This window comes from Centruroides vittatus, unplaced genomic scaffold (assembly GCF_030686945.1).
Source record: "Centruroides vittatus isolate TY-2023 unplaced genomic scaffold, ASM3068694v2 contig_538, whole genome shotgun sequence".
In the NCBI taxonomy this organism is placed as follows: Eukaryota; Metazoa; Arthropoda; class Arachnida; order Scorpiones; family Buthidae; genus Centruroides; species Centruroides vittatus.
This window is the reverse complement of record NW_027122316.1, coordinates 332836-353569: the sequence shown is the minus strand read 5'-3', so window position 1 is coordinate 353569 and position 20734 is coordinate 332836. Positions and strand designations below refer to the sequence as shown.

Genomic DNA, 20734 nt, shown 5'->3' with positions numbered 1-20734 from the left:
CGTGCTATTGGATCCCTTTCTTACCTTATATTGACGTTTTTGATGTTTTCTAATTCTTAAGTTCCGTGTGGCGACACCGATATAATTCTTGTGTATCCTCAACTACATGTTTTGATATGGTACTTTATACACACTTGTTTTTTCTTCTTTTTCTAATCAATCCTTATCGTTTCTTAAAATTCGATACATACTTGGGGCTGTTTTTATAACCATACTGAACCCTTAACGTTTTGTCATTTCTCTCATGATGTTTTTAAGTCCCTATTAAAGTAAATAACAGCATTATATTTTTGAAATATTAGAAATGAAAACAATCTGACAAAAGGGTGAATAAGTATCCTACATACACATCAGAAGAAAAACAATCTCGCTGAAGTTGTTGCGACGTCAAAATAGGCAATTCTCTTTTAAGTCGTTAGAGGAATACTCTTGCTATTTTTTTCTCTTCCACTCATAGATGCATTTTCACCTAAATGTTCCTTGCACGTCGTTCAGTCGAACCTCTCGGTTCTCAAAGACTTCCATTTGATGCTTTCAGTCAATTATTTAGGCACAGTAAACGTATACAATTTACTTTGTCTTTCAATAATCACTTAGGAATATTATTAACGTTATCTACCTATTGCATCTCACTTTTCTGCACAGTTATTGTAAACTTCGTGACTTTCTTGCCTGTAATGTTTTATTCTTATCGACAAAAACAAATTCAAAATATTTTAAAGTCGACCTGTATCAATGCCAGGATGATTCAAACAGAATTTACAAATAAATCAGAAATACAAATAAAGAACCATTCTTATGTAGAAACATATAGCTTTAAACACCATCCGAGTGATTTAATAAAACTGATGTATACTTTATGTGTATTCTTTTCTGCGTTATTTTTCTATTGGAGCAACTCCTAAGATTGTCTGTTTATACCTGACTTACCTTTAAAGTTTGTCTAAGACTTTGAATAAAGAGCTACATATCAATTTGAAGAAGATACATCGAGTACTTATATATATATATATATATATACTAGCAGGTAGGCCCGGCGTTGCTGGGGCAAAAGTAACGATAGCGAAGATTAAGATTATTACGTTATAGTCAACCTTGCCTGTTTTCACAGAATTGGGTCCCCCTGTTTCCAGACTAATTAGCGGATTTTTAGATGGGTCTAAAAATATGTTCGATTTCCCGCAAAAACGAAAAAAAAACTGCATCTGCATCTTGCACGTCGCTTTCTCTTAACACTTCCATTGAACTTAACACTTTTATTGTTGATTGAAGTGTTAAGCCTTAATCCTGTTCCTCGCCCCCGTGGGGAGGAATTTCGAAAAATCCCTTCTTAATGTGCGTTCTCGTGACGTACCCTAACTGTGTACCAAATTTCAACTTTCAACTCCTAACCGTTTGGGCTCTGCGCTGTTTATTATTATTATTATCAACTCGTCTCGATTATATATATAGATATATCTATTGTAGTAAATACGTGCCGTATTAAGATGATTTGTAGTAAGTAGTAAATGTATGATCTGAAAGACGTTATCATTTGCATTATTTATATTACCACAGAACCATTCCAGTGTTAAGAAAGTACTTTCTCTATTCCATTTGGGTTAATGTTACCTGTGGTAGCGAAGACCGCGATGGGGAATTTTTTTCTACCCTACATTCTAGACAGCGACGGGGAATTTTTTGTACCCTACATTCTAGACGGCGACGGGGAGATTATTTCTACCCTACGGTCGACGTGGCCGCGTTTCCGGTCGCCATCACAAAAAATAATAATAATACTAAAAAATACAAAAAAAGGGTAACTCTGTTACTGAGCTTTTTCGCTTTTTCCACGTTTCCCGTCGACTGAACTTGACTCTCTGGTACGTGACGAGGCTCTCTTTTCTTTTTCCCCTTTCGTTTTAACACTTTTTTTTCACTCGTATTTACGTTTACATATCACTGTTTCATCTATTTCCACCGTTTTGCCAACACCTCCTATTTTAAACGATGTCAGATTATGTAAGGGCTCTGACATAACGAAACGTACGTGGTTCGACCAGTCTATATGGCTGCCTTTTTAGAAATACCCGAGGAAATTGCCGAATTAATCGTCGCGCACTCTAAACCAATACAGCGCCATATGAATGTCAAAATATTCGCCCGTGACATATCGCCACATTTCCCTTTGAACGTTCCTTCGAAAGCCGAACTATTCCGCCAGCATTTTCGGCAACGCATCACGCATGATTTCCGGCCGCTGCGATAACTCGATTTGCACGTTTGGCCACATTTCTGGCAAACTTCCTCGGTGTGTTGGAGGCCCAGTTTTACGGCAAATTTCGGTCCGCCATCAATTCTTTCGTCTAATCCTATTTCAGAAGACTCTGCTTCGATTAACTGATAAGAACGTCGCCCAGAACATTCTTTCCAAAATTCGTCCGATTCTAAATCGCAATTTGACGTGAGTAACTTGTGAATTATCTATCCAAAAATTGCAAAAATCGCTTAGCCAATTTTCCAATAAATAAATTCCAATCGCTTAAATTCACAAGGAAAATTATTATTATTATTAATTACCTTATAATAGAAAAAATCCAAAAGTATTCAAACGTCAAAATAAACTTTTTTCGCACGACAACACGCCTACTCCACTTTCGGGGGGGGAATTTGCATAATTGCCGATCAATCACGTCAATCGCCTTGTACGGATTTCATTACTTGATAATGAAATCCTCGTTCGAGATTATCGGAGGAGATTCAAACTCTTCAGATAATCTCGCGTCTCCGTTTCGAGGTTACAGGAAACGCGTGCCCACGTCGCACGTAGGGTAGAAAAAAATATTCCCCGTTGCCGTCTAGAATGTAGGGAAAAATAATTTCCCCATCGCAGTCTAGAATTTCCCCGTCGCCGTCTTCGCTACCATAGGTAACATTAACCATCATTTGCATTACGTACTTGCTTAATTCTAATTGCGTTTAGTAGATATTACATTTATACACGCTGATGTTTTCACAATTGTATTTTTAAATATTCAACAGTTATTTCAAGTGAATGCGACTCCTTTTCTAGACAGTTATACGAGTGAATACGGTCTCATACAAGAACTGGAGAAAATTGAAAGATTAAGTAAGCAGGAGCCACACTACCCGCCAGTGGGGGTTCTCACAGCTCTCAATCGAAAGGAATGGGCAAGGATAAGAGAACAAATGATCGAAGGTGATATCAAAGCTAAAAATTTCTAAGATTTTAAAAATCTACGACCGTTCTCTAAAATTTTGGAATACGCAGATGATGATAATAAAAAGTCCATTCAGATTATTGAAAATTGTCTGTTTGTGGTGTGCATGGACGAATCGAACGGAGATCTGAGGAAACACACGAGATCGAAAAGCTATTCGAACAAGATCTTCGAAGATAGGGCCCATCACATCCTTCACGGCAATAAAAGTGAACATTCCACCGGTAACAGATGGTTCGATAAATTTATTCAGGTAAAATTTATTCATGACTAACAACTAACACAAATAGTCGGTAATTTTCAATCGCACGCTTTCATTTTAAAATACCCTGGAAAGACTCTTTTCCCGTGAAATAGGATTCGATCTGAATAAATATATCTACCAGAAAATTAATCCAAACGTAAATTGTAGTACGTAAAAGTCACCGAAGTAATCTCACAGTGCGACGTATAGTTTGAATGTTTTCTGTTCCGTAAAGTTGAATTTCTTTATATTCTAACTAAATGTGTCCAGCAGTTTTTATATCGACACAAAAGAAAGAATAATTTCTTTTATGTTCATTTTACCCGCACTATCATTTTTCTTTTGCCTAACATCGCACATAATCGATGCCTGATTGTTTACTTTTGCCGTTCTGTAGTTTATCGTGACCAAAAATGGAGTAAATGGAATTGTGATGGAACGTTCGGTGTCGGAAGAAATTAACGTTTTAAAATTCTGTGAAGAATTCCTGGATTTCTTGTAAGATATTTTTATGTCTTGAATTAAATATTAGAAGTGGAAGTGAAGTGTTTAATCTGTTAGCAGGAAAAAGCACTTAAATGTGCTTCCACTGCGATCATATGACGATTCGGAGAGAGTTACAAGACTTAAGTGGAATATCAGCGAACCTCTGGCAAAAGAGATCAAAAATGCATCGGCCGTCACAGACGCGTAAGATACTGTAATTTTGACCATCCGCAAATAATAATTTATATTGGCGCGTAGAAAACAAGAAGAAACGTCAGTTCACGTTTTACCTGTATTTAGCATCGTAACTGCTTACAAGTTATGAAACGTAAAACAACACGTAAAATCACTCAATACAATTAAGTATATGATGTTTGAAAAGACTTTTATTTACTAAAAATTGCCATCATTAGATATTGATCCGCCATTTAGTAGATTCTTTCGATTCTTGGAATCGAGAAATGTTGCGGAATCTATTATTATTTCTCGACATAAATTTCATTGTAATCAAAAACAAACATTGTGGCAATCTCGGCTCAACCTTCTGTTCTTTTCAGGAAGTTCTTTCACAAATGCAACTTCTAAAAATATTTATTATTTTATAGTTTGTCAGTTCAACACAGTTCATTAAGAGCCTAAAATAATTTCTCGTTATTTGTGGATTATAGCCAATCGTATAACTGGATTTTCACGTGGTCTGTGTAAGATTTAACTTCGACTACCCATTTTTGAAATCAAAAATATGTACGAAAAAGTACGATTGAGAGGGACGGTTATTTTTAAACGTTAACCGAGAACGTTACCAAATTGGATCCCATACAGCATAATTTAATATTTGAAAATAAATCTTTTCCTTCATTTTTAATACACATTTCGGGAGCTTCTTGTAACCTGTGCCCCCGTTGCATCTGTGTAGTTATGGCACTCATTATAGCTTTACAGCTGTGTGTTCATTTGATCTATAAAACAACTATGCTGTAAGGAACGAATATATATTCAGTGCAAACATTATTTTCAGAATGATCGACTCGCTAGAACTTAATGTTTTTACATTTACCGTTTGCGGCAAAGGATTTTCAGAGAAACAAGAAATAAATTTGGATGTGTTCATTCAGCTGTGCTTGCAGTTGACATACTACAGGTTTATTTAAACGATGATTCTATTTCCTTTAATGCCTATTTGAGTGTAATTATATCAATGATGCTGTTATTTTCTCTACATAATGCATGGCAAAATGACGGCCACTTACGAAAGTGCCGCGTTGAGAAAATTCAGATTCGGTCGCATCGACAACATCCGCGCTTCCAGCCAAGAGGCTTTGGATTTCTCAAAGTCCATGTTAGATCCTTCCCTGAGTCAGGTCAGTCGAATGCAAACCTCTCAATTATTACAAAACCTTATTCAAATTGACTCGTTCGATATTTTTAGGCTGGAAAATGGGAGAAATTCCAAAAAGCCGTGAAAAAGCAAACCGAAATTCTTCTCTACGTAAGTAGCAAAGAGCTATAAATGAATCAACAGAATTACTTTACGATTTAATAATTGTGATAATATGTGTTATTGCTCAGACAACCAACGGAGAAGGACCGGATAACCATCTTCTGTGCTTAAGGGAAATGGCTGCTCTGCACGGTTTACAAGAACCGGCACTTTATAAAACAGATTATTACAAAGAGTTCATGAAATTCCGCTTAGCCACCAGTCAGGTCAGACATCTTTCTGTGCATTGATTAAGTTTTAACGAGTGGAAGAAAATTAATTGATTGGCTTTTTGTAGCTTCCCACGACATACGACATCGTAGTCGGATACGGTCCAGTGGTGCCCGACGGATACGGATGTTCGTACAATCCACTGCAGAATCGTATCCTGTTTTGCATTTCTTCGTTCAAAACCGAACCCTCGACAGATTCGGAGAAGTTTGCACAGAACCTACAAGTGAGTTTGAAGGAGTTGAAGAAGCTCTGTGAGAGTGCGAAAACTTCACTTTCCACCAGGTTGTTCTTTGTTGTTTAATAATTCATTCGTGTTTTAGAGAATTGAATTACCCACGTGATGTTTTTTCAGCTCACGGACAATGGCTGCAGTTAAAGCCGAAACAAAGTAATTGAATAAAGAAAATTTTAGCCTATTCGAACGTTTTTGGTCTAAGCTGAAGAAACTCAGCTTCAAACTTTTTGAACTGAGCAAAATTGTTTAATAGTAATTAAATATTGATTTAATAAATTTCAGGAAGATTTGCGTTGTTGGTTTTATTTATTTAATCATAGTTGATTCAATATATATAGAATTTCGACATAAGAAAAAGTAATGTTTATCGTTTACCTTCTGAGAATCCGGACTTCAACATAAAGCATTCAACGTGGTAACATCAACTTTGCCAACTATCTGTTAACTTTCACACCTGGGAGTAAATCTCCTTTACTTCTCATTGTCGAAAAAGACGCTTTCTGGCTTTCTCACCTGCTGTGCCAATTTCGTAGTTTAATATAACAATTATCTACCAACTGTCGGCAGCGGCGCCAGTTCCTTCAGAATTAAAGTCATCGAAATTTTTCTGTCTGCCAAACGTACTCAATCGGATTTTCACCTTATCTTCACTGTTCCTAAAAGAAGAACTTTCCCGATCCAGGCCTGTCTCGAACGATCGAAATCCCGACAGGAACGGGATTTTGAATCGGGAACGATCGATCCAAATCACGAAATCCAAATGAAGAAGCATCACCATCAACGCCAGTATTTCCCCACTAGCGAACAATTGTAAACTCTCTCTGGCGACCGCTAGACTGATAGGCCAAGTCGATATAACCCGATATATATTATATATAGTATCACGTATTCCTTTTCGTTAAATTTGAGAGGTCATTTAGTTGTTAACTTTAGTGTCTGAGAACTTTACTTGTGTCCGGCTGTCTCTCAGTCTCCATCCGGTACCCGATCGCTTACGCACGCGGCCGGTGACGTGACCTACTTTTTAACCCAAACCAATTCGGTGTGGCGACTCTCGTGTCGCACACGAGACACGGTGGAGTCAGTTCTGACAAGGCAGCAAAGAGGCGCCCACCGTCTAGTCACAATGTTAGTTTTATTCAAAAATATTAGAGTTGTCTAACTAACATGAAAATACACGGATAATTAATATCTTCCATGAGTTATAATAAAATTTAAATATTAATTTCCATTATTATTTAAATGTACATTCTGTCTTTTTGGAGATTCCAAACACGTTGTGGGTTATTGCTCAGACGTCGTCAAACATTCGGTCAATTTAATTATTCACGGTGTTATTTCATAAATTTGAATAATAGGCGTATTTCAATAAAATGGCTTTGATAGGGCAGACACGTGTTTTATCATCCTTATCTGCCTACATTCGTTTAGATAATGACGGTATACGAACACTTTGTCTGGTGTTATTCTTACTTTCATTTTCATAAAAAGCAGGTACGTTTTGAATAAGAGGTATTACAAATTAATTAGCGGATGACCGAGAGGTCAAGGTTGGCGGCTTGCCACCTGGGGAGATGGAATCGAATCCAGACGGGTCGAAACATCCCCAGGAATTTTTCGGGGGATGGTTCGTCCGGATACGTTGGGTTCCGTCCCTCACCACCCGGCCGTCCCAATTTGGGCCTGGCCGAACCCATAATGGGCTTGCTAAGATGCTCTCTTAGTGTCCACAAGGCGAAAAGAACCGCACATCTTTGGTTTTCTCTGACGGTTGTCTCTCCCTCTCTAGTCGGATTGTTCCTGTAGAAATTTCAGACTAGTTGTTCCGACCAATAAACCACGAATTTCTTCTGTAAGTGGCACCTACAGAAGAAATTCGTTACAGTGTTTTAAGTACTGTATAAATGAACAAGGAGGAGGTGCAGGTGCAATTACTTTGGCTGCATTCCAATTTCTACCAATTTTACAATACGACACATTTTGACTCGCAGAATTAAAAAGTTCTTGACTCGGTACTTCGGTCTCTGCACAACTTGCTTTTCTCCCTTTCGGGCCTAAGTTTCGCTGCTGTACTTTGTAGTATTTTAGGTTTTAGTGAGTTTGCATGGGTTGTAGAGCCCGTTCTAGGGGCGGGCAACCCGGACAAAAGTCCTGGGCGCCAAAGTTAAGTGCGCCATTTTGGCTATAAGTGTGAGAAAAACATTGATGCGTTAAATACTCAATTAATAGAAAATTTCACGTATCGATTTTTTCGTTCTCTAAAAATTTACAGTGCGTATCGTATTTATATTGTTTATGTCTAAAAGCTAAAAATATTTACACTATTATTGAAAAATTAACGCAGAATTTGTAAAGGACGATGCTCGAACTTGTTTCAACACGCATATACTTCTCTGACCAGAATAGCATTAGCAGGCGACTAGAGCTCTGCTTCGGCTTGTGTTTGAACATGCATAGACTCACTTATACTTACCTCTAATTATAAAAGCGGTTTTATTACACAATAGCATTGTTCTTTCTATTACGTCGGTAGTGATAAGAAGTTGAAGTTCGTAAAATTTACTTAAGTGCGATTTCTTAATTTTTAAAGGTAAGTACAGTACATCTATAATTCAGCTGTTGTTTAGTTTCATAGATACTAGTTTATCGTAAATCGATTATCGACTCGAAACAATGAAAGCGTTTTTAAATAAAATAAATATTTAATTTATCCAAAAAGACTGTTTATTAAATCAATAAAATATTGTATTAAATTTGAATGTATTCTATAGGTATAATTATTTATATTTTTGTTTTATGAAAATAATTATTTGAATCAATAATATAAGACATTTATTAAGTTCATTGCTTCGTAAAACTTCGTTTTATAATAATATATTTGAATAATTGAACTGAATAAAATCAATTGGAACTGACGACACTCTAACTCTATCATCACCAGATTGGAAAAATTGACACCAATGTGACTCCCACAGAAAGCGTTGAGTACAGATCCAGCATTGTGTCCAAGAATTTTAGGAGGTTTTTGGTAAGACAAGGTCCACCTAAACCATTGCATAATTATAAATTTCCTTCCAATAACACTGGTCGACATTTTAGCATAAATTATTATACACGAATTTTAAGCAACGGAGAGCAAGTTTTACGAGACTGGCTAGTGTACTCTCTTTCACAAAACTGATTTACAGCTTCTGTTGCAAAATTTTCGGCTGTGTAGTTAGTTCTCTTTCAAAGGAGAGTTTTAAAAGTTGGAAGCATCTCGGCGAAACTTTAAAGAGCATGAAATTTCGAAAAGTCATATTCAGGCCCAAAAATCATGGCTAGAAATGAACCTAAGGTTAAAGTATTGTAAAACTATAGATGCGGCCTCTGAAAGAATTATTAATGCCGAAACAAATCATTGAAATGAGGTACTTCTAAGAATCGTAGCAATTACTATAATGCTTCGTGAAAGGGGTCTGGCTTTTCGAGGTATAAGCGACAAGTTATTTGAGTATAAAAACGGTAATTTCTTAAAAATAGTTGAGTCGCTATCTGAATTTGATCCCATTATGGAAGAGCACGACCGCAGAGTGCTAAAAAAAGGAGACTAAAGCACACTATCTCGGGATAAATACACAAAACGAGATAATAGATCCGCTGCAGCAAAGTGTGAAGTCTCATATTATTGATGAAATAAAAAATCAAAATATTTTTCCATAATTTTAGACTGTACTCCTGACATTAGTAAGGTAGAACAAATGGCTCTCGTAATCACATATGTTTCAGTCAATAAATTTGAAATTAAAATGAATGAAAGCTTTTTAGGCTTCTTACCAGTCGAAAGATCCACAGGAAAACAAATGTCTGATATTATAATTGGAGAACTTAATGACTCGGGTTTAAATTTGCAGGATATCAGAGGGCAGGGATACGACAACGGGTCCAATAAGAGGGGCGATAAAGCTGTAGTAGCCACTCTGTCAATCTTGTTGTTAATGATATGGCAAAAGCATCCTTGAAAGCCGCTAATTTCTTCAACACGGTCCAAAAAATATATTCGATCGGATTCGTCCTTCGATGAAACTATTATTTATACAAAAGAACTTGCTACCGAAATTGATGTGGAGACTAATTTTGGATCAACAATAACAGGACACCGCGATAGAAGAAGGAAAAGGAACTTCTTGTACGAACCCATCAAAGATCCAAAAGAAAATTATAAAATAGATTTTTTTTTTAATTTTACAATCGATCAAGCACTAAATGCACTAGATGCTAGATTTGAACAACTTAGTAATCGTAGTAACTATTTTCAATTCTTATATAATATATACGATTTAAATATCATGTCCAAAGAAATGCTACTAAAACACTGTAAGAATTTAGAATGAATTTTAACTGATGGTGATTCTGTTGACATAAATGGGGTAGTCTACATCTATTAAGTAAATTTAAAAAAATTATATTTAGTGTATTATTTTGTTAAATTTTTGCCAATAGATAGCGCTACGTGTAAATCAGCAAATGGAATATAGATAAAAATTAATTGATTTATAGAAATCCAATAGATTATTTTGGTGTGGGATGTACAAAATGATTTAAGTTAGAAGAATATAAACGTAACTGCCGAGTTTCGTAGCAATTGGTCGATCGGCATAAGAGTGTATAGCGAACAAACAAACATCATTCATAGATATAAATGAAATAAATATAAAATATGATTAAAAATTGCAGCCCGATCGTCACAATGCCTGCAATTTTCATCATATTTTTAATCTATTTAATGAATGAATAATTGCTCGTTAATAATATAAAAAGCTCATAGCAAATGGTGTCACACACAATTTTAAAATCTGTCCGGTAAGTTACGCAACTAGTTGCTGGATATCTTTACTGTTTTTCATTTTATTTTATATCGATTTCAGAAAATTGATTGTATTGTATTGATAAATGTCGCAATTTTTATTATTACATTTGTGATTTTGTCAAATAATATGAAGGTAATTTGCAGTTTTAACTTCATGAGTAGGGGTAACCGGGGTTAGTTGTGACAGATTTTTACTTAAAATTTTTTAATGCAGGTTTGACTTAACATAGAAATCTGTCTGCTGACTGGTTAAGCATTCTCTTAGCTATATATTCCACATTTTTGTACTTTTCTATGAATTTATTAACATTCTGAAATATTCAGTTTTCTGAAGAGTGCGACTTTGTGTAACAATGTACCCCTTAGTGGGGTAAGTTGTTACAGAGCCAAAGCAAGTTGTTACATTTACTTTTTTCATACCAACAAAACAGATTAATTGAAAATGTGAAAGTAAACATGATGTAAAGTTTATGGAATATTTATTTTAAAAACTTTCACAATGAAACACAGTTATACATATATATAATAAGAGAAAAAGCCATTGCACCAATTCAGAACATATTTCTTAAAACAAAATGTGCTCTTGCAAAGCATAATGATTTCATTAATCAGAGTCCATTGATATATCAGAAACACAGTGAATACAAACATAGTAAGAATCAGTTTTTCCGCTGCGCTCGTATGCCCACTTTTTACACTCAGTGCATCGGATCCACTTTTCCCCAGAACTACTAAGAGAGAATGGTCCGAAACAAATCAAACAAAGACAATCTTCGTCATCGTTTTCTGAACTACTACTGATTTGAAGTTTCTTTTTTACGTTCTTCTTAATGGGTCTTCTGTCTTTGTTGAGTGAAGTATCCTTTTTATGTTTTTTCTTCTCATTCTTTTTCATTCCTTTTTCATATATATATATTTTTTTTTTTTGAAGCTGTTCTTTCACCGGAGTATCAGTTAATATTGACGATTTCCCTCTTTTCCTGCAGCCCATAGTTTAGCTAGCTCCTGCCTTTGGGTATGGTCTTATATCTTCAGGAGATATGGGGCATTCTTTAGAGGCTCCACTAGTAGATGGACCTTGTGTTTTGTGGACATTAGTTTGCCCATCGGCACTGCTGGTATCTTTGGTATAGTCTTCAATGGCAATATTTCGCGGTCCCTGATGTGGATTATCTGGTGGAACAGATCTATCAGTAACAGCTGAGGTTAGGAAATCTTCATCCGAGAAAACGCTGCGGTTGAATGGCCATATTCCGGTTTTGGGAAACCCAGATGTTATATTTTTTGGTGTTAAGGCATTAGTTAAAGCTTCTTTGACAATTCCCGGAATGTCATAGATTGATATTGGAATACCAGGGTGGGAGTTCATGAAGTCAGTGCATGCCGAGTAGTAAAATTTTTTGAATGGTCCGTATACACTTACATCTATAGGTTGCAGACGATGTGAAGTGTGAGGTGGAATTGACAGCAGGTAGATTCCGTTTGCTTTGCAAAAATCAAGAGCTGGTAATGACAAATGAGAAATATGGTTATCAAGAATGACCAAAACTAGCGAATCTACTGATGATGATGCATGCTTGTGGAAATGTTCCATAAACTGCAAAGAAAATTGGTCTAGTCATCCATCCGCTAGGATGAGCAGCACCAATGCAACCGGTTGGACCCTGGGCGATGAAGTGCTGCTTAAAGTGGACACGTGGAAATATGAAGAGGGGAGGTACAGAATTGCCTATAGCATTTACTGCTACTTCAATCGTCAAAGTAGTTCCCTTTACGGCGGACGTTGTTCTTAGTGTTTTGCCCTTCTCAGCTATGATTTTATTTGGTTTTTGAACTGTAGTTGCACCCGTTTCATCCACATTCCAAACTTCGTGCCCTTCAAATCAGTGACGTTGAAGAACTTCTTCTAAATTGTCATACTGTAAAACTGTCCAACATTGTGACCATTAAAGCTTGTTGCCCTAGATAAACTCGTGGCCTCAGGAGTTCGAAAGGATAATTTGGGATGCCTTTTTAAGAATCCTGAAAACCAGTCCTCTGTAGCTGGCTTTGTTTCGTCCCAATTTTTCGGATAGCTGACTTCACAGGCAACACCATATTCGTATGCAAGAATCCTTACATCAGTGGAAGATAAACCGTAGTAAATTCTACTTGAATGAACAATATATTCCTCGAGTTTTGATTCTTGTTCATCTGAAAAAACTTGCCTGTGCCTAGTATACCCAACCAAGTTGACAGATGGCGCAGAAGTATCGTTATTTTCCCCTCACTCTTTTGATGTAGCGTTGGAGAGTCATAAAATTAATTTTATAAATATCAGCTGTTTTTCTAAGTGATAACTTCTTTTCTTCTACATCCTTTGCTGCAGCTTCGTAGATACATCTGTAGAACCTCTAGTGGGTTTTCTTTTGTGTTCGTGGCATTTTCTGAAATACAATAAAAAATACTAGCAAACAAATACATGGGATAAGTTGTTACAATGTAACAACATGCCCCAATCGTTTTGTAACAACTTGCCTCGATTCCGCCATTTTGATTAAGTGGCGAAATACTCTTGAGCATTTCAAGATATTTATGCAATTACAACAAAATATTACACTATCGTATACTGTTAATAAGCATGTTAAACATTGGAAACCTACTATGCAATCCTGTATTCAAAAGTAGATGGGGATCACAATACAAAAAAAATTACTTTTAGGTTGGAAAATGATAGAAATGAAGATATCACAACTCTAACATCTCCTCCTACCGCCAAATTTCACGTAGCGTTAGAATGACGTAAATATCAAATACCATGTTAATTAGCAAGTGCTGCCTCTTGCGTGTGCTCAGAAAACTTAAAATAACAACTATCCCCGTGTAACAACTAACCCCGGTCTCCCTTACACGAAAGTTGTTGATTATTTCTCTTTGTTTGCTTTGATGGGATCACAATACATTCTGTCGTCTTCATTCCTTGGCCTTTTCCTTTCACGTGTATCGATTATTGACATGATTAAACAAACTTATAATAAATGAAATTTTGTCAGATATAAAAGATTAGCAAATAGATTGTTATTGGTAGTTTGAATGATTAATAATATGCTGCAACCAGCATTCTCTAATGTTTTCTTGTGAACTACTCAAAAAAAAAAAATTAAAACAAATGTGAAAAGTACAAAGAAGTACACCCCGTTTGAATTACTCATACCAAATTATGAAGATTGGAGTCAGATTCCTCTTTTAGTTTTATTCAAATAACTATTTGAAGAATGTCTTGTAAAATATTTTTTATTTTCGAAATCTACGAATGAAATGAGAAGATCAGTGGACTATCATCAACTTCAGTGTAGTACATTGTTTGAATTCCAATTACATTGGAATAAAATGAGAAATGTAAACACCCATTAATATCGAGAGATTTGTTCAAGTCTTTCATTGTTGGTAACCAAATAGTGTTCTTATTTCCATTCAAGATCAATTCGTAGGGTTCATCAGAGACGACATAAACTAACTTCTTCAATGCAACTATTAGTTCTACAGTTTTTGTACGTTCATCGACGTGCATTGTTTTGCCATCAACGATTTCGTAAAACTCTTTTAAAACTACTTCTTGATTGTTAACAGACACCAATTTCAAACAAAACCCTGAATCACGAAAATTTTCACCACATAATCTCAGCTTGAAACCCAAAATGAAACCAGATTTATCAGTCGAAAACACCATCATATGAAGTTCTTTATCTAATGTGGCAACCTTTCGATAATCAAAGGAACCGTCTAATGTTATCTCCAATCCAAACTGATTCATAGCCAAAATATCAGGATTTGTTACATCTGTTTGCCTCTTTTCATAAAGTTCTTGCTGATGTTCTGACATTCTGGCTATGAATTTCGGCAAATCGTTCTTTTCTCTTTCGTTTATTTGGTTGAAACGTATAAACGGAAGAATTGGATGAATCTGTTGAATTACATTCTTCGATTTGCAACATAGTCCTTCTTTAACACAACGTTCTTTACCCCATTTCCACGCAGCCCAGAATAAATCTGTCTCGCTTCTGATATTCAGTTGATCGAGTGATGCTATTGCAATGACGGATTTCATATCCAAATGTACAAAATCTTCAAAATACAGCAAAATTATGGCATAGAATTTGATATACAGCAAGCATTTTGCTTGCAAATCTTTCTCTTTATTTAAACACGCGTAATCAAAGATAGGAAGAATGTTGTCCAGCCTCAGACTCTTCTGAAGGTACAACAAGCACTTTTTTGAAAGATTTAATATATTATATCTATTGCATAGATCTAAAAGGTCTAAAGCTTGTTTCCAGTCTCGAATTGTGACTTTGCCCAAGTAAATATGTCTGAAAAATTGATTTGGGTATAGCTTAATGTGAGATTACAGAATGGAATTCTTGTAAAATCGAAATTTCTCTAATTATTAAACCAGAGTTTTTACCTGAGTAACTGTGTTACTGTATATATTTGGTTACTTGACATATCAATTTCCTTTCTTTCGTTCAGAACCTGTTTGAAAATCTTACTGCAACTGTAAAGAACCACGCTGTGAGCTAAGAAAGTCTTCTTGTATCCTGAGGAATTGCACAAAATTGTGACATCTGAAGATGCTTCGTCGCAGTATAGACTTTTCATATCCATTTCACCTATTCTTTTCAAATACAATTATTTTTCATCTAAAAAGCTCAATTTTTGAATGTAATGAACATAAGTTTTAATAATATAAGTTTAAACAATCCCTCTTTGAAGGTTGTACATTGTTCGTGTACGGTAATTGTTTATTAAATTTAATTTATAAAGTTATTATTACTGATTTTATAGAAATATTAATGTACAAATGGACGTATTGAAATTTATTTCAATGTTTTTAAGGATAAAATAATAACTTTTATTAGAATTATCAACTAAATTTACGTGAGATGTTGATCAGTTATAAGTAACAAGTTTAAAATGTTTGCAATTCGTCGATAATAGAGAAAAATACACTTCAGATGAGATAAAATTAGTGGCATGTAAAAATAATCCTTGGGGGTGTAAGGTTATATGTCTCAGTCATTATTATAATTTATTAAATGTTTTACTGTATTGCAAAAGAGGCCAAGTACCCTGTTTGCCCCTTCTGCTGACCAACAGAGGCGCCATTATCCTATTATCCTCTTCATCAGAGCTTCTTCAACTTTCCCTATTCGCAATCTCTTCTTGACAGAGAACATTTTTCGCCATCCCAGAAATATACATACGGTATCCCCAGATAAAACATTAATAATAAATCAAAGTAATTTAATTCTAAACAATCCTTTGTTATACTTACAATTTAACAACTTCCATTTATTGGAACGAAAGCAAATTTTCCTACTAGTGAAATGAATATGCTTGTTTAATACTTTCCTGGCTTTTATATATAACAGAAGGAAAGTATGGCGATTGGTCAATAAATGATCCCCCAAGATTTTTACATTTTTGGACTTAGGTCACGTTGAAACGTCAAGAAATGCAACTTCAGGAAGAGGTTTTCCGTATGTATGGATGTTAGTGTGTGTATGTGTTTGGCGTCTAATTTGCATAATTTCTTTATTTGCTGTTCCATTCTGAAATATTAAACAATATCTTAGAATGAGTAAAGTTTGGCACGGTACTTGTGTATAAAGAGGCATTAATGCTATTAAATTTTGGTTCTTAATTAAAGGTCGACAGGGTGGAGACATAGAAAGGGTCATGTGTCATATCTCCAATGTGGTCGACTTAATGAATATTTTACTCATTATTAGCGTTCACAATTTTGTTTTTATAAAACTCGTCTCGAAAAATTTTGAATCGAAATAGAACGACTTTCCAGGAATCAAAGGACAATTTATATTAATGAATTACAAAAAGTTAAAATAAATTCTGGGAAGAACTGCTAACAATAACTATTTAAATTCAATTATTTTCAATAGTAACCCAACCATATCTGTTAAAAAAACGCTAGAAGCAATAGTAAATACATACTTCATACTTGCCTATATCTGAATCAAAAATAGATGATGCTTGTCATACTGAAATAGAAGGAAGAAGTAATAGTACATTAAACCTGTTTTATAAGATTTTATTGCCTGTACAGGATTTGAATTTGAACAATCTTCTCCCTAAAAGGGGAAAAGTATCCAGGTGTGGATGGTATATTTGCTATTATGATATAAAATTGTTATGAATATGTCAAATTTGTTCTGTTAACAGTGGTTCAAGCAAAAAAAAAAAAAAAAATAGGATATTGGAGCAGTGTTTCTATATAACCAAAAAGCCTTTGATAACACATAACACCAAGCATAATTAATTTTCTGTTACAACTGAATTGTTTGTTATATCCAATTAAAATCATTAAGTCATATCTCCGAAATAGGAAAGTGAGACTGAATACTAATAATGGAGATATTCGAAAAATCACTGATTAAATCGTGTTTTCAGAGAGGAGACATAGAGGAGAGATAAAGGAAGTTCTTGAATTCTTCTTTATCTAAAGCATCAGAACGGGGATACAATAATAAACTCAAATTTAATACCGAAAAATTTACCGCAGTGTTATTTACTAAATGGTACAAAGTAAATATTCTTGTCTGAAATTGTCTAGCTCACTTGTTAACTAGTTTGATAATTGTAAGTATTTAGGTGTTATACTTGATCCCAGGCTTAATTTTAATTTTCAGATTGATTACATTCTCGGAAAGGAAAAACATGTCTGTCATCAGTTGTACTCGGATGTACTCGATGCATCTGAGGCATAAATACCAATTCTTGCAACACCATTTTCACTGGTGCCATACATTATATAGTTTCTTATACAGCTTCAGGTTGGGGGCATGTGGTTTATGTTAAAGGTACAGCCGAAAAATTATAAAGGGAGCACTTTGCCTTAAGAATAACACGCTGCTGTAAAACAGTCTCTACTCAGGCAGTTGTTGTGTTATCTAAATAAATGCCATGGTGTCTGTTTATTCAAAGAAAAGTTTCTGAAATATTAGATTAGATGTGGATCCCTGTTTCCAGTACATGTGGGCAGATATGGAATATTTAACTAAATTCAAAGAGCAAATGTTAATAAGTAATATATTTACATACTAATATTTTGCTGTATGTATTTTTGTAAATCATACTTCTCTTATTCTGTATCGTATTGTAAGTATATGTATTGTTATACAAAGCTCAGCCCAACCATCTATAGACACCACATTTATAACATTTAAGTGTAAATAAAAATACTTTATTATACAACTTTTATAATTCATCAATCTGTATCGATTCTTTTTCTAGAAAAATAAATAAAGTGTCTCTACTCAAAATTTTACTGATGATTAATATAAATGATAACAGTAATTCTTTGGAAGATCTTAAAATCTGGTTACAGGAAAGCATAGGGTCTGGTTGAATGCTCTCGGCGATACACCGACGAAAATTAATTCTATTAATATGCAAGGCAGATGAAGAACGGTGTAGAAAATTTCCACTACCTCGACGAAGACGTCGAAATATCGAAGAGGATTCAAAATAACGTAGACGATCAGACAGTAATTTATAAATCGTCGTCCATAGATGATCATCAGGATGAAGGCTAACGTCCACACAAATCTCCAGAAATGATCATAAATACACATTGCCAGAAATTCACAGCAATCCCAGAAAAGTGGAGGAAATTCCATTATTGTTATTTGTTAATTGTTAACAATGTTTATTGTTAGTTTTCACAGTGCAACAATATCAGAATGGTATAATTTGCAATTGTTAAAAGTTGAAATTTGTTTAATTTTGAATTTATTTAAATGAAAGAAAATAATTTTCATAAAGAAGGATACGACACAAAACAGAATGCAGCCTAATACTAGAAATTTTCTTCTGATTAGAATTGTTATTATGGTAAAAGTTTGTTAATCCGGTACATATATGAAAGGGTAGTGCAAAATTATTGATGATACCGGATAAGTTCTCATAGTAAAATTCCATGTTATATGCAATCTGAATGTTGCAGACATTGATAAACATTTTGAGTCAGAACTGCTATATAATTCCGATTAGTATACACAAACTATGGAAACAAGTATGATACGTTGCATGATTACATTGCGATAAAATCGATTGAGAAGCCTGCAAAAACATTAATAAACACGTTACTGAGCAAAATCGACACTCATAATAATATGTACTGTATACATACGACTGGCATGCAGGATGACCGTTTAATCTAGGTTGCCTTTCAGAGGGTGGAAATTCTCTCAAAAACAGCTTAGCGAAGCATTCGCAAAACATAAATTCAGTATTTAAAAACATCCAGCAAAGAGTTGCGTAACTTTCCCGGCAATAACATTTAAAACTGCGTGCGGCGCCATTTGTTACATTTATTTTACAAATTTTTTAAAATATAAGTAATTATTTTTAAAATGGCAAAAAGCCTAATTTTGTGGGTAGGGATGAGTTTTATAATAATAAAAAATCCTAAATGCCAATAACAAGTAAAATTTTCATTAAGTCCAACCCTACTAGAGATATGAGACACGACTCCATCCCCTCGATCTTTAACCACCAAATCTCTCCATCCTCTCGATCTTTAACCGACCAAAATTTAAATGCATGAATTCCTCTAATACCTAAACCTTCTTGCAAAATTTCAGAAATTTTCGACAAAAGACACAGGAATTATTACGCTTTAAACTGGACCAACAAAATTATGTCTCCGTACACACACACAAACACAACGAGCAAAAATTATTCTGACGTCGTCACAATGCCGTGCCGGGCTGTAATTTTTAATCGTATTTTTAAATTATTTCGTTTAAAATATATGCTCGCCTTATATTTTAAATTAGTAGCGCCTTGCCCCTGTACATCATACTTTTCCTGATAACAAGAGTCATTGGTCATCTATGTAATTCCGTTTTAGAGAAAATTGTTGAATTAAAATCACTGCCTTCACTCCTGACGTAAGATTATAGAATATGAAAAGGGTAGGTTTTTCTCCAACAGTCTAACTTCTTGGGGTGACTTTCCCGTACCACCTCTTTCTGGAGGCGCCCCTTCTCAGATCTTAAATTATTTCACAGATTAACCCTCTTTGTATCATTTTAGCAACTTGTATTTGAGAAAGATTCTTTTAAATTACTTGACGAGAACGATAAAACTCGTGTAGACTAAATAAATATTCTCGTTCTTGTGGCATTTTAGTTAAACGCCACGTTCAATTCAGTGCAAATTACAGGCGAACACGTGGAGGTGATAAATCGAGACTTCAGTTTATATTAAAAAGAATAAAAAACAAATTTAAATGTTAAAAAAACTTTAGTAATTTACGTGTATTAAAAATATTAATTTACTTCAAATTTAATTATTTATCCATCAAATCTTTCATAGAAAAATCCAATTTACTGACAATTAAAATTCTTCATCCCACGTTCATTCTATATTGATTTTTGCTTACAACAAAAGTTTTTATTATTTTCTTTAATTATAAATTCTATTAAACTTTCATGTAATGTAAATACTGTATGTCAGCAAGAAGTATGTCGGTTATTACGTCAATAGAGTATTGTATTTCTATTCAGTAACGTACTGTACATATAAGTAAATATAAATATTCTACTATAAAGGTAATTAACATGGGGAGTCTCTATATACAACAGAGGGAGAGTATGACGATTGATCGAAGAATGACCCCAAAAATTTTTACATTTTTGTATTCAGGAAGACTCGAAACGTGGAGAAATGCAAACATTTGGAAGATGTTTGTATTTTGTGTGTGGGTGTGGTTGGGTGTGGAGGATTTTATTCACCCACTTTGGTGTAGTATCGTTAAATAATCACATTTAAAGACATAAAATACATTTTAAAATATATGAATATAATATAAATATTTTGTATGAGGTATATACAATTGTATACCTACTTACACATAACCTTGTGAAATCACAGACTGCAACTATTGCATGAGTACGTCCTAACTTATCTTTAGGCCATGGAC

At 34.5% G+C, this 20734-nt stretch overlaps 2 protein-coding genes across 5 annotated transcripts in view; one reads left to right on the top strand and one right to left on the bottom strand.

Annotated features, from left to right (window-relative positions):
- The window catches only part of LOC136978445 (choline O-acetyltransferase-like), a 221724-nt gene that overhangs the window by 2086 nt on the left and 198904 nt on the right, over window positions 1–20734 (top strand). For 2 of the 4 annotated variants that reach the window (XM_067274150.1, XM_067274147.1), the window contains exons 6-12: window positions 3022–3199; window positions 3272–3474; window positions 3863–3963; window positions 4030–4155; window positions 5137–5312; window positions 5381–5440; window positions 5521–5658. In XM_067274150.1, the coding sequence (XP_067130251.1) occupies window positions 3022–3199; window positions 3272–3474; window positions 3863–3963; window positions 4030–4155; window positions 5137–5312; window positions 5381–5440; window positions 5521–5546 (870 nt within the window). In that variant the 3' untranslated portion in view covers window positions 5547–5658. Of the gene's footprint in view, window positions 1–3021; window positions 3200–3271; window positions 3475–3862; window positions 3964–4029; window positions 4156–5136; window positions 5313–5380; window positions 5441–5520; window positions 5659–5729; window positions 5867–20734 lie in introns of those variants that run through there. The other 2 variants (XM_067274149.1, XM_067274151.1) reach the window with 2 other exon arrangements.
- On the bottom strand, window positions 14017–15434 carry LOC136978419 (BTB/POZ domain-containing protein 6-A-like). The gene is made up of 2 exons (XM_067274116.1): window positions 15194–15434; window positions 14017–15098 (listed from the first exon to the last, which is right to left on the bottom strand). The coding sequence occupies exons 1-2, from the start codon at window positions 15391–15393 to the stop codon at window positions 14036–14038; spliced, it is 1263 nt and encodes a 420-aa protein (XP_067130217.1). The 5' UTR covers window positions 15394–15434; the 3' UTR covers window positions 14017–14035.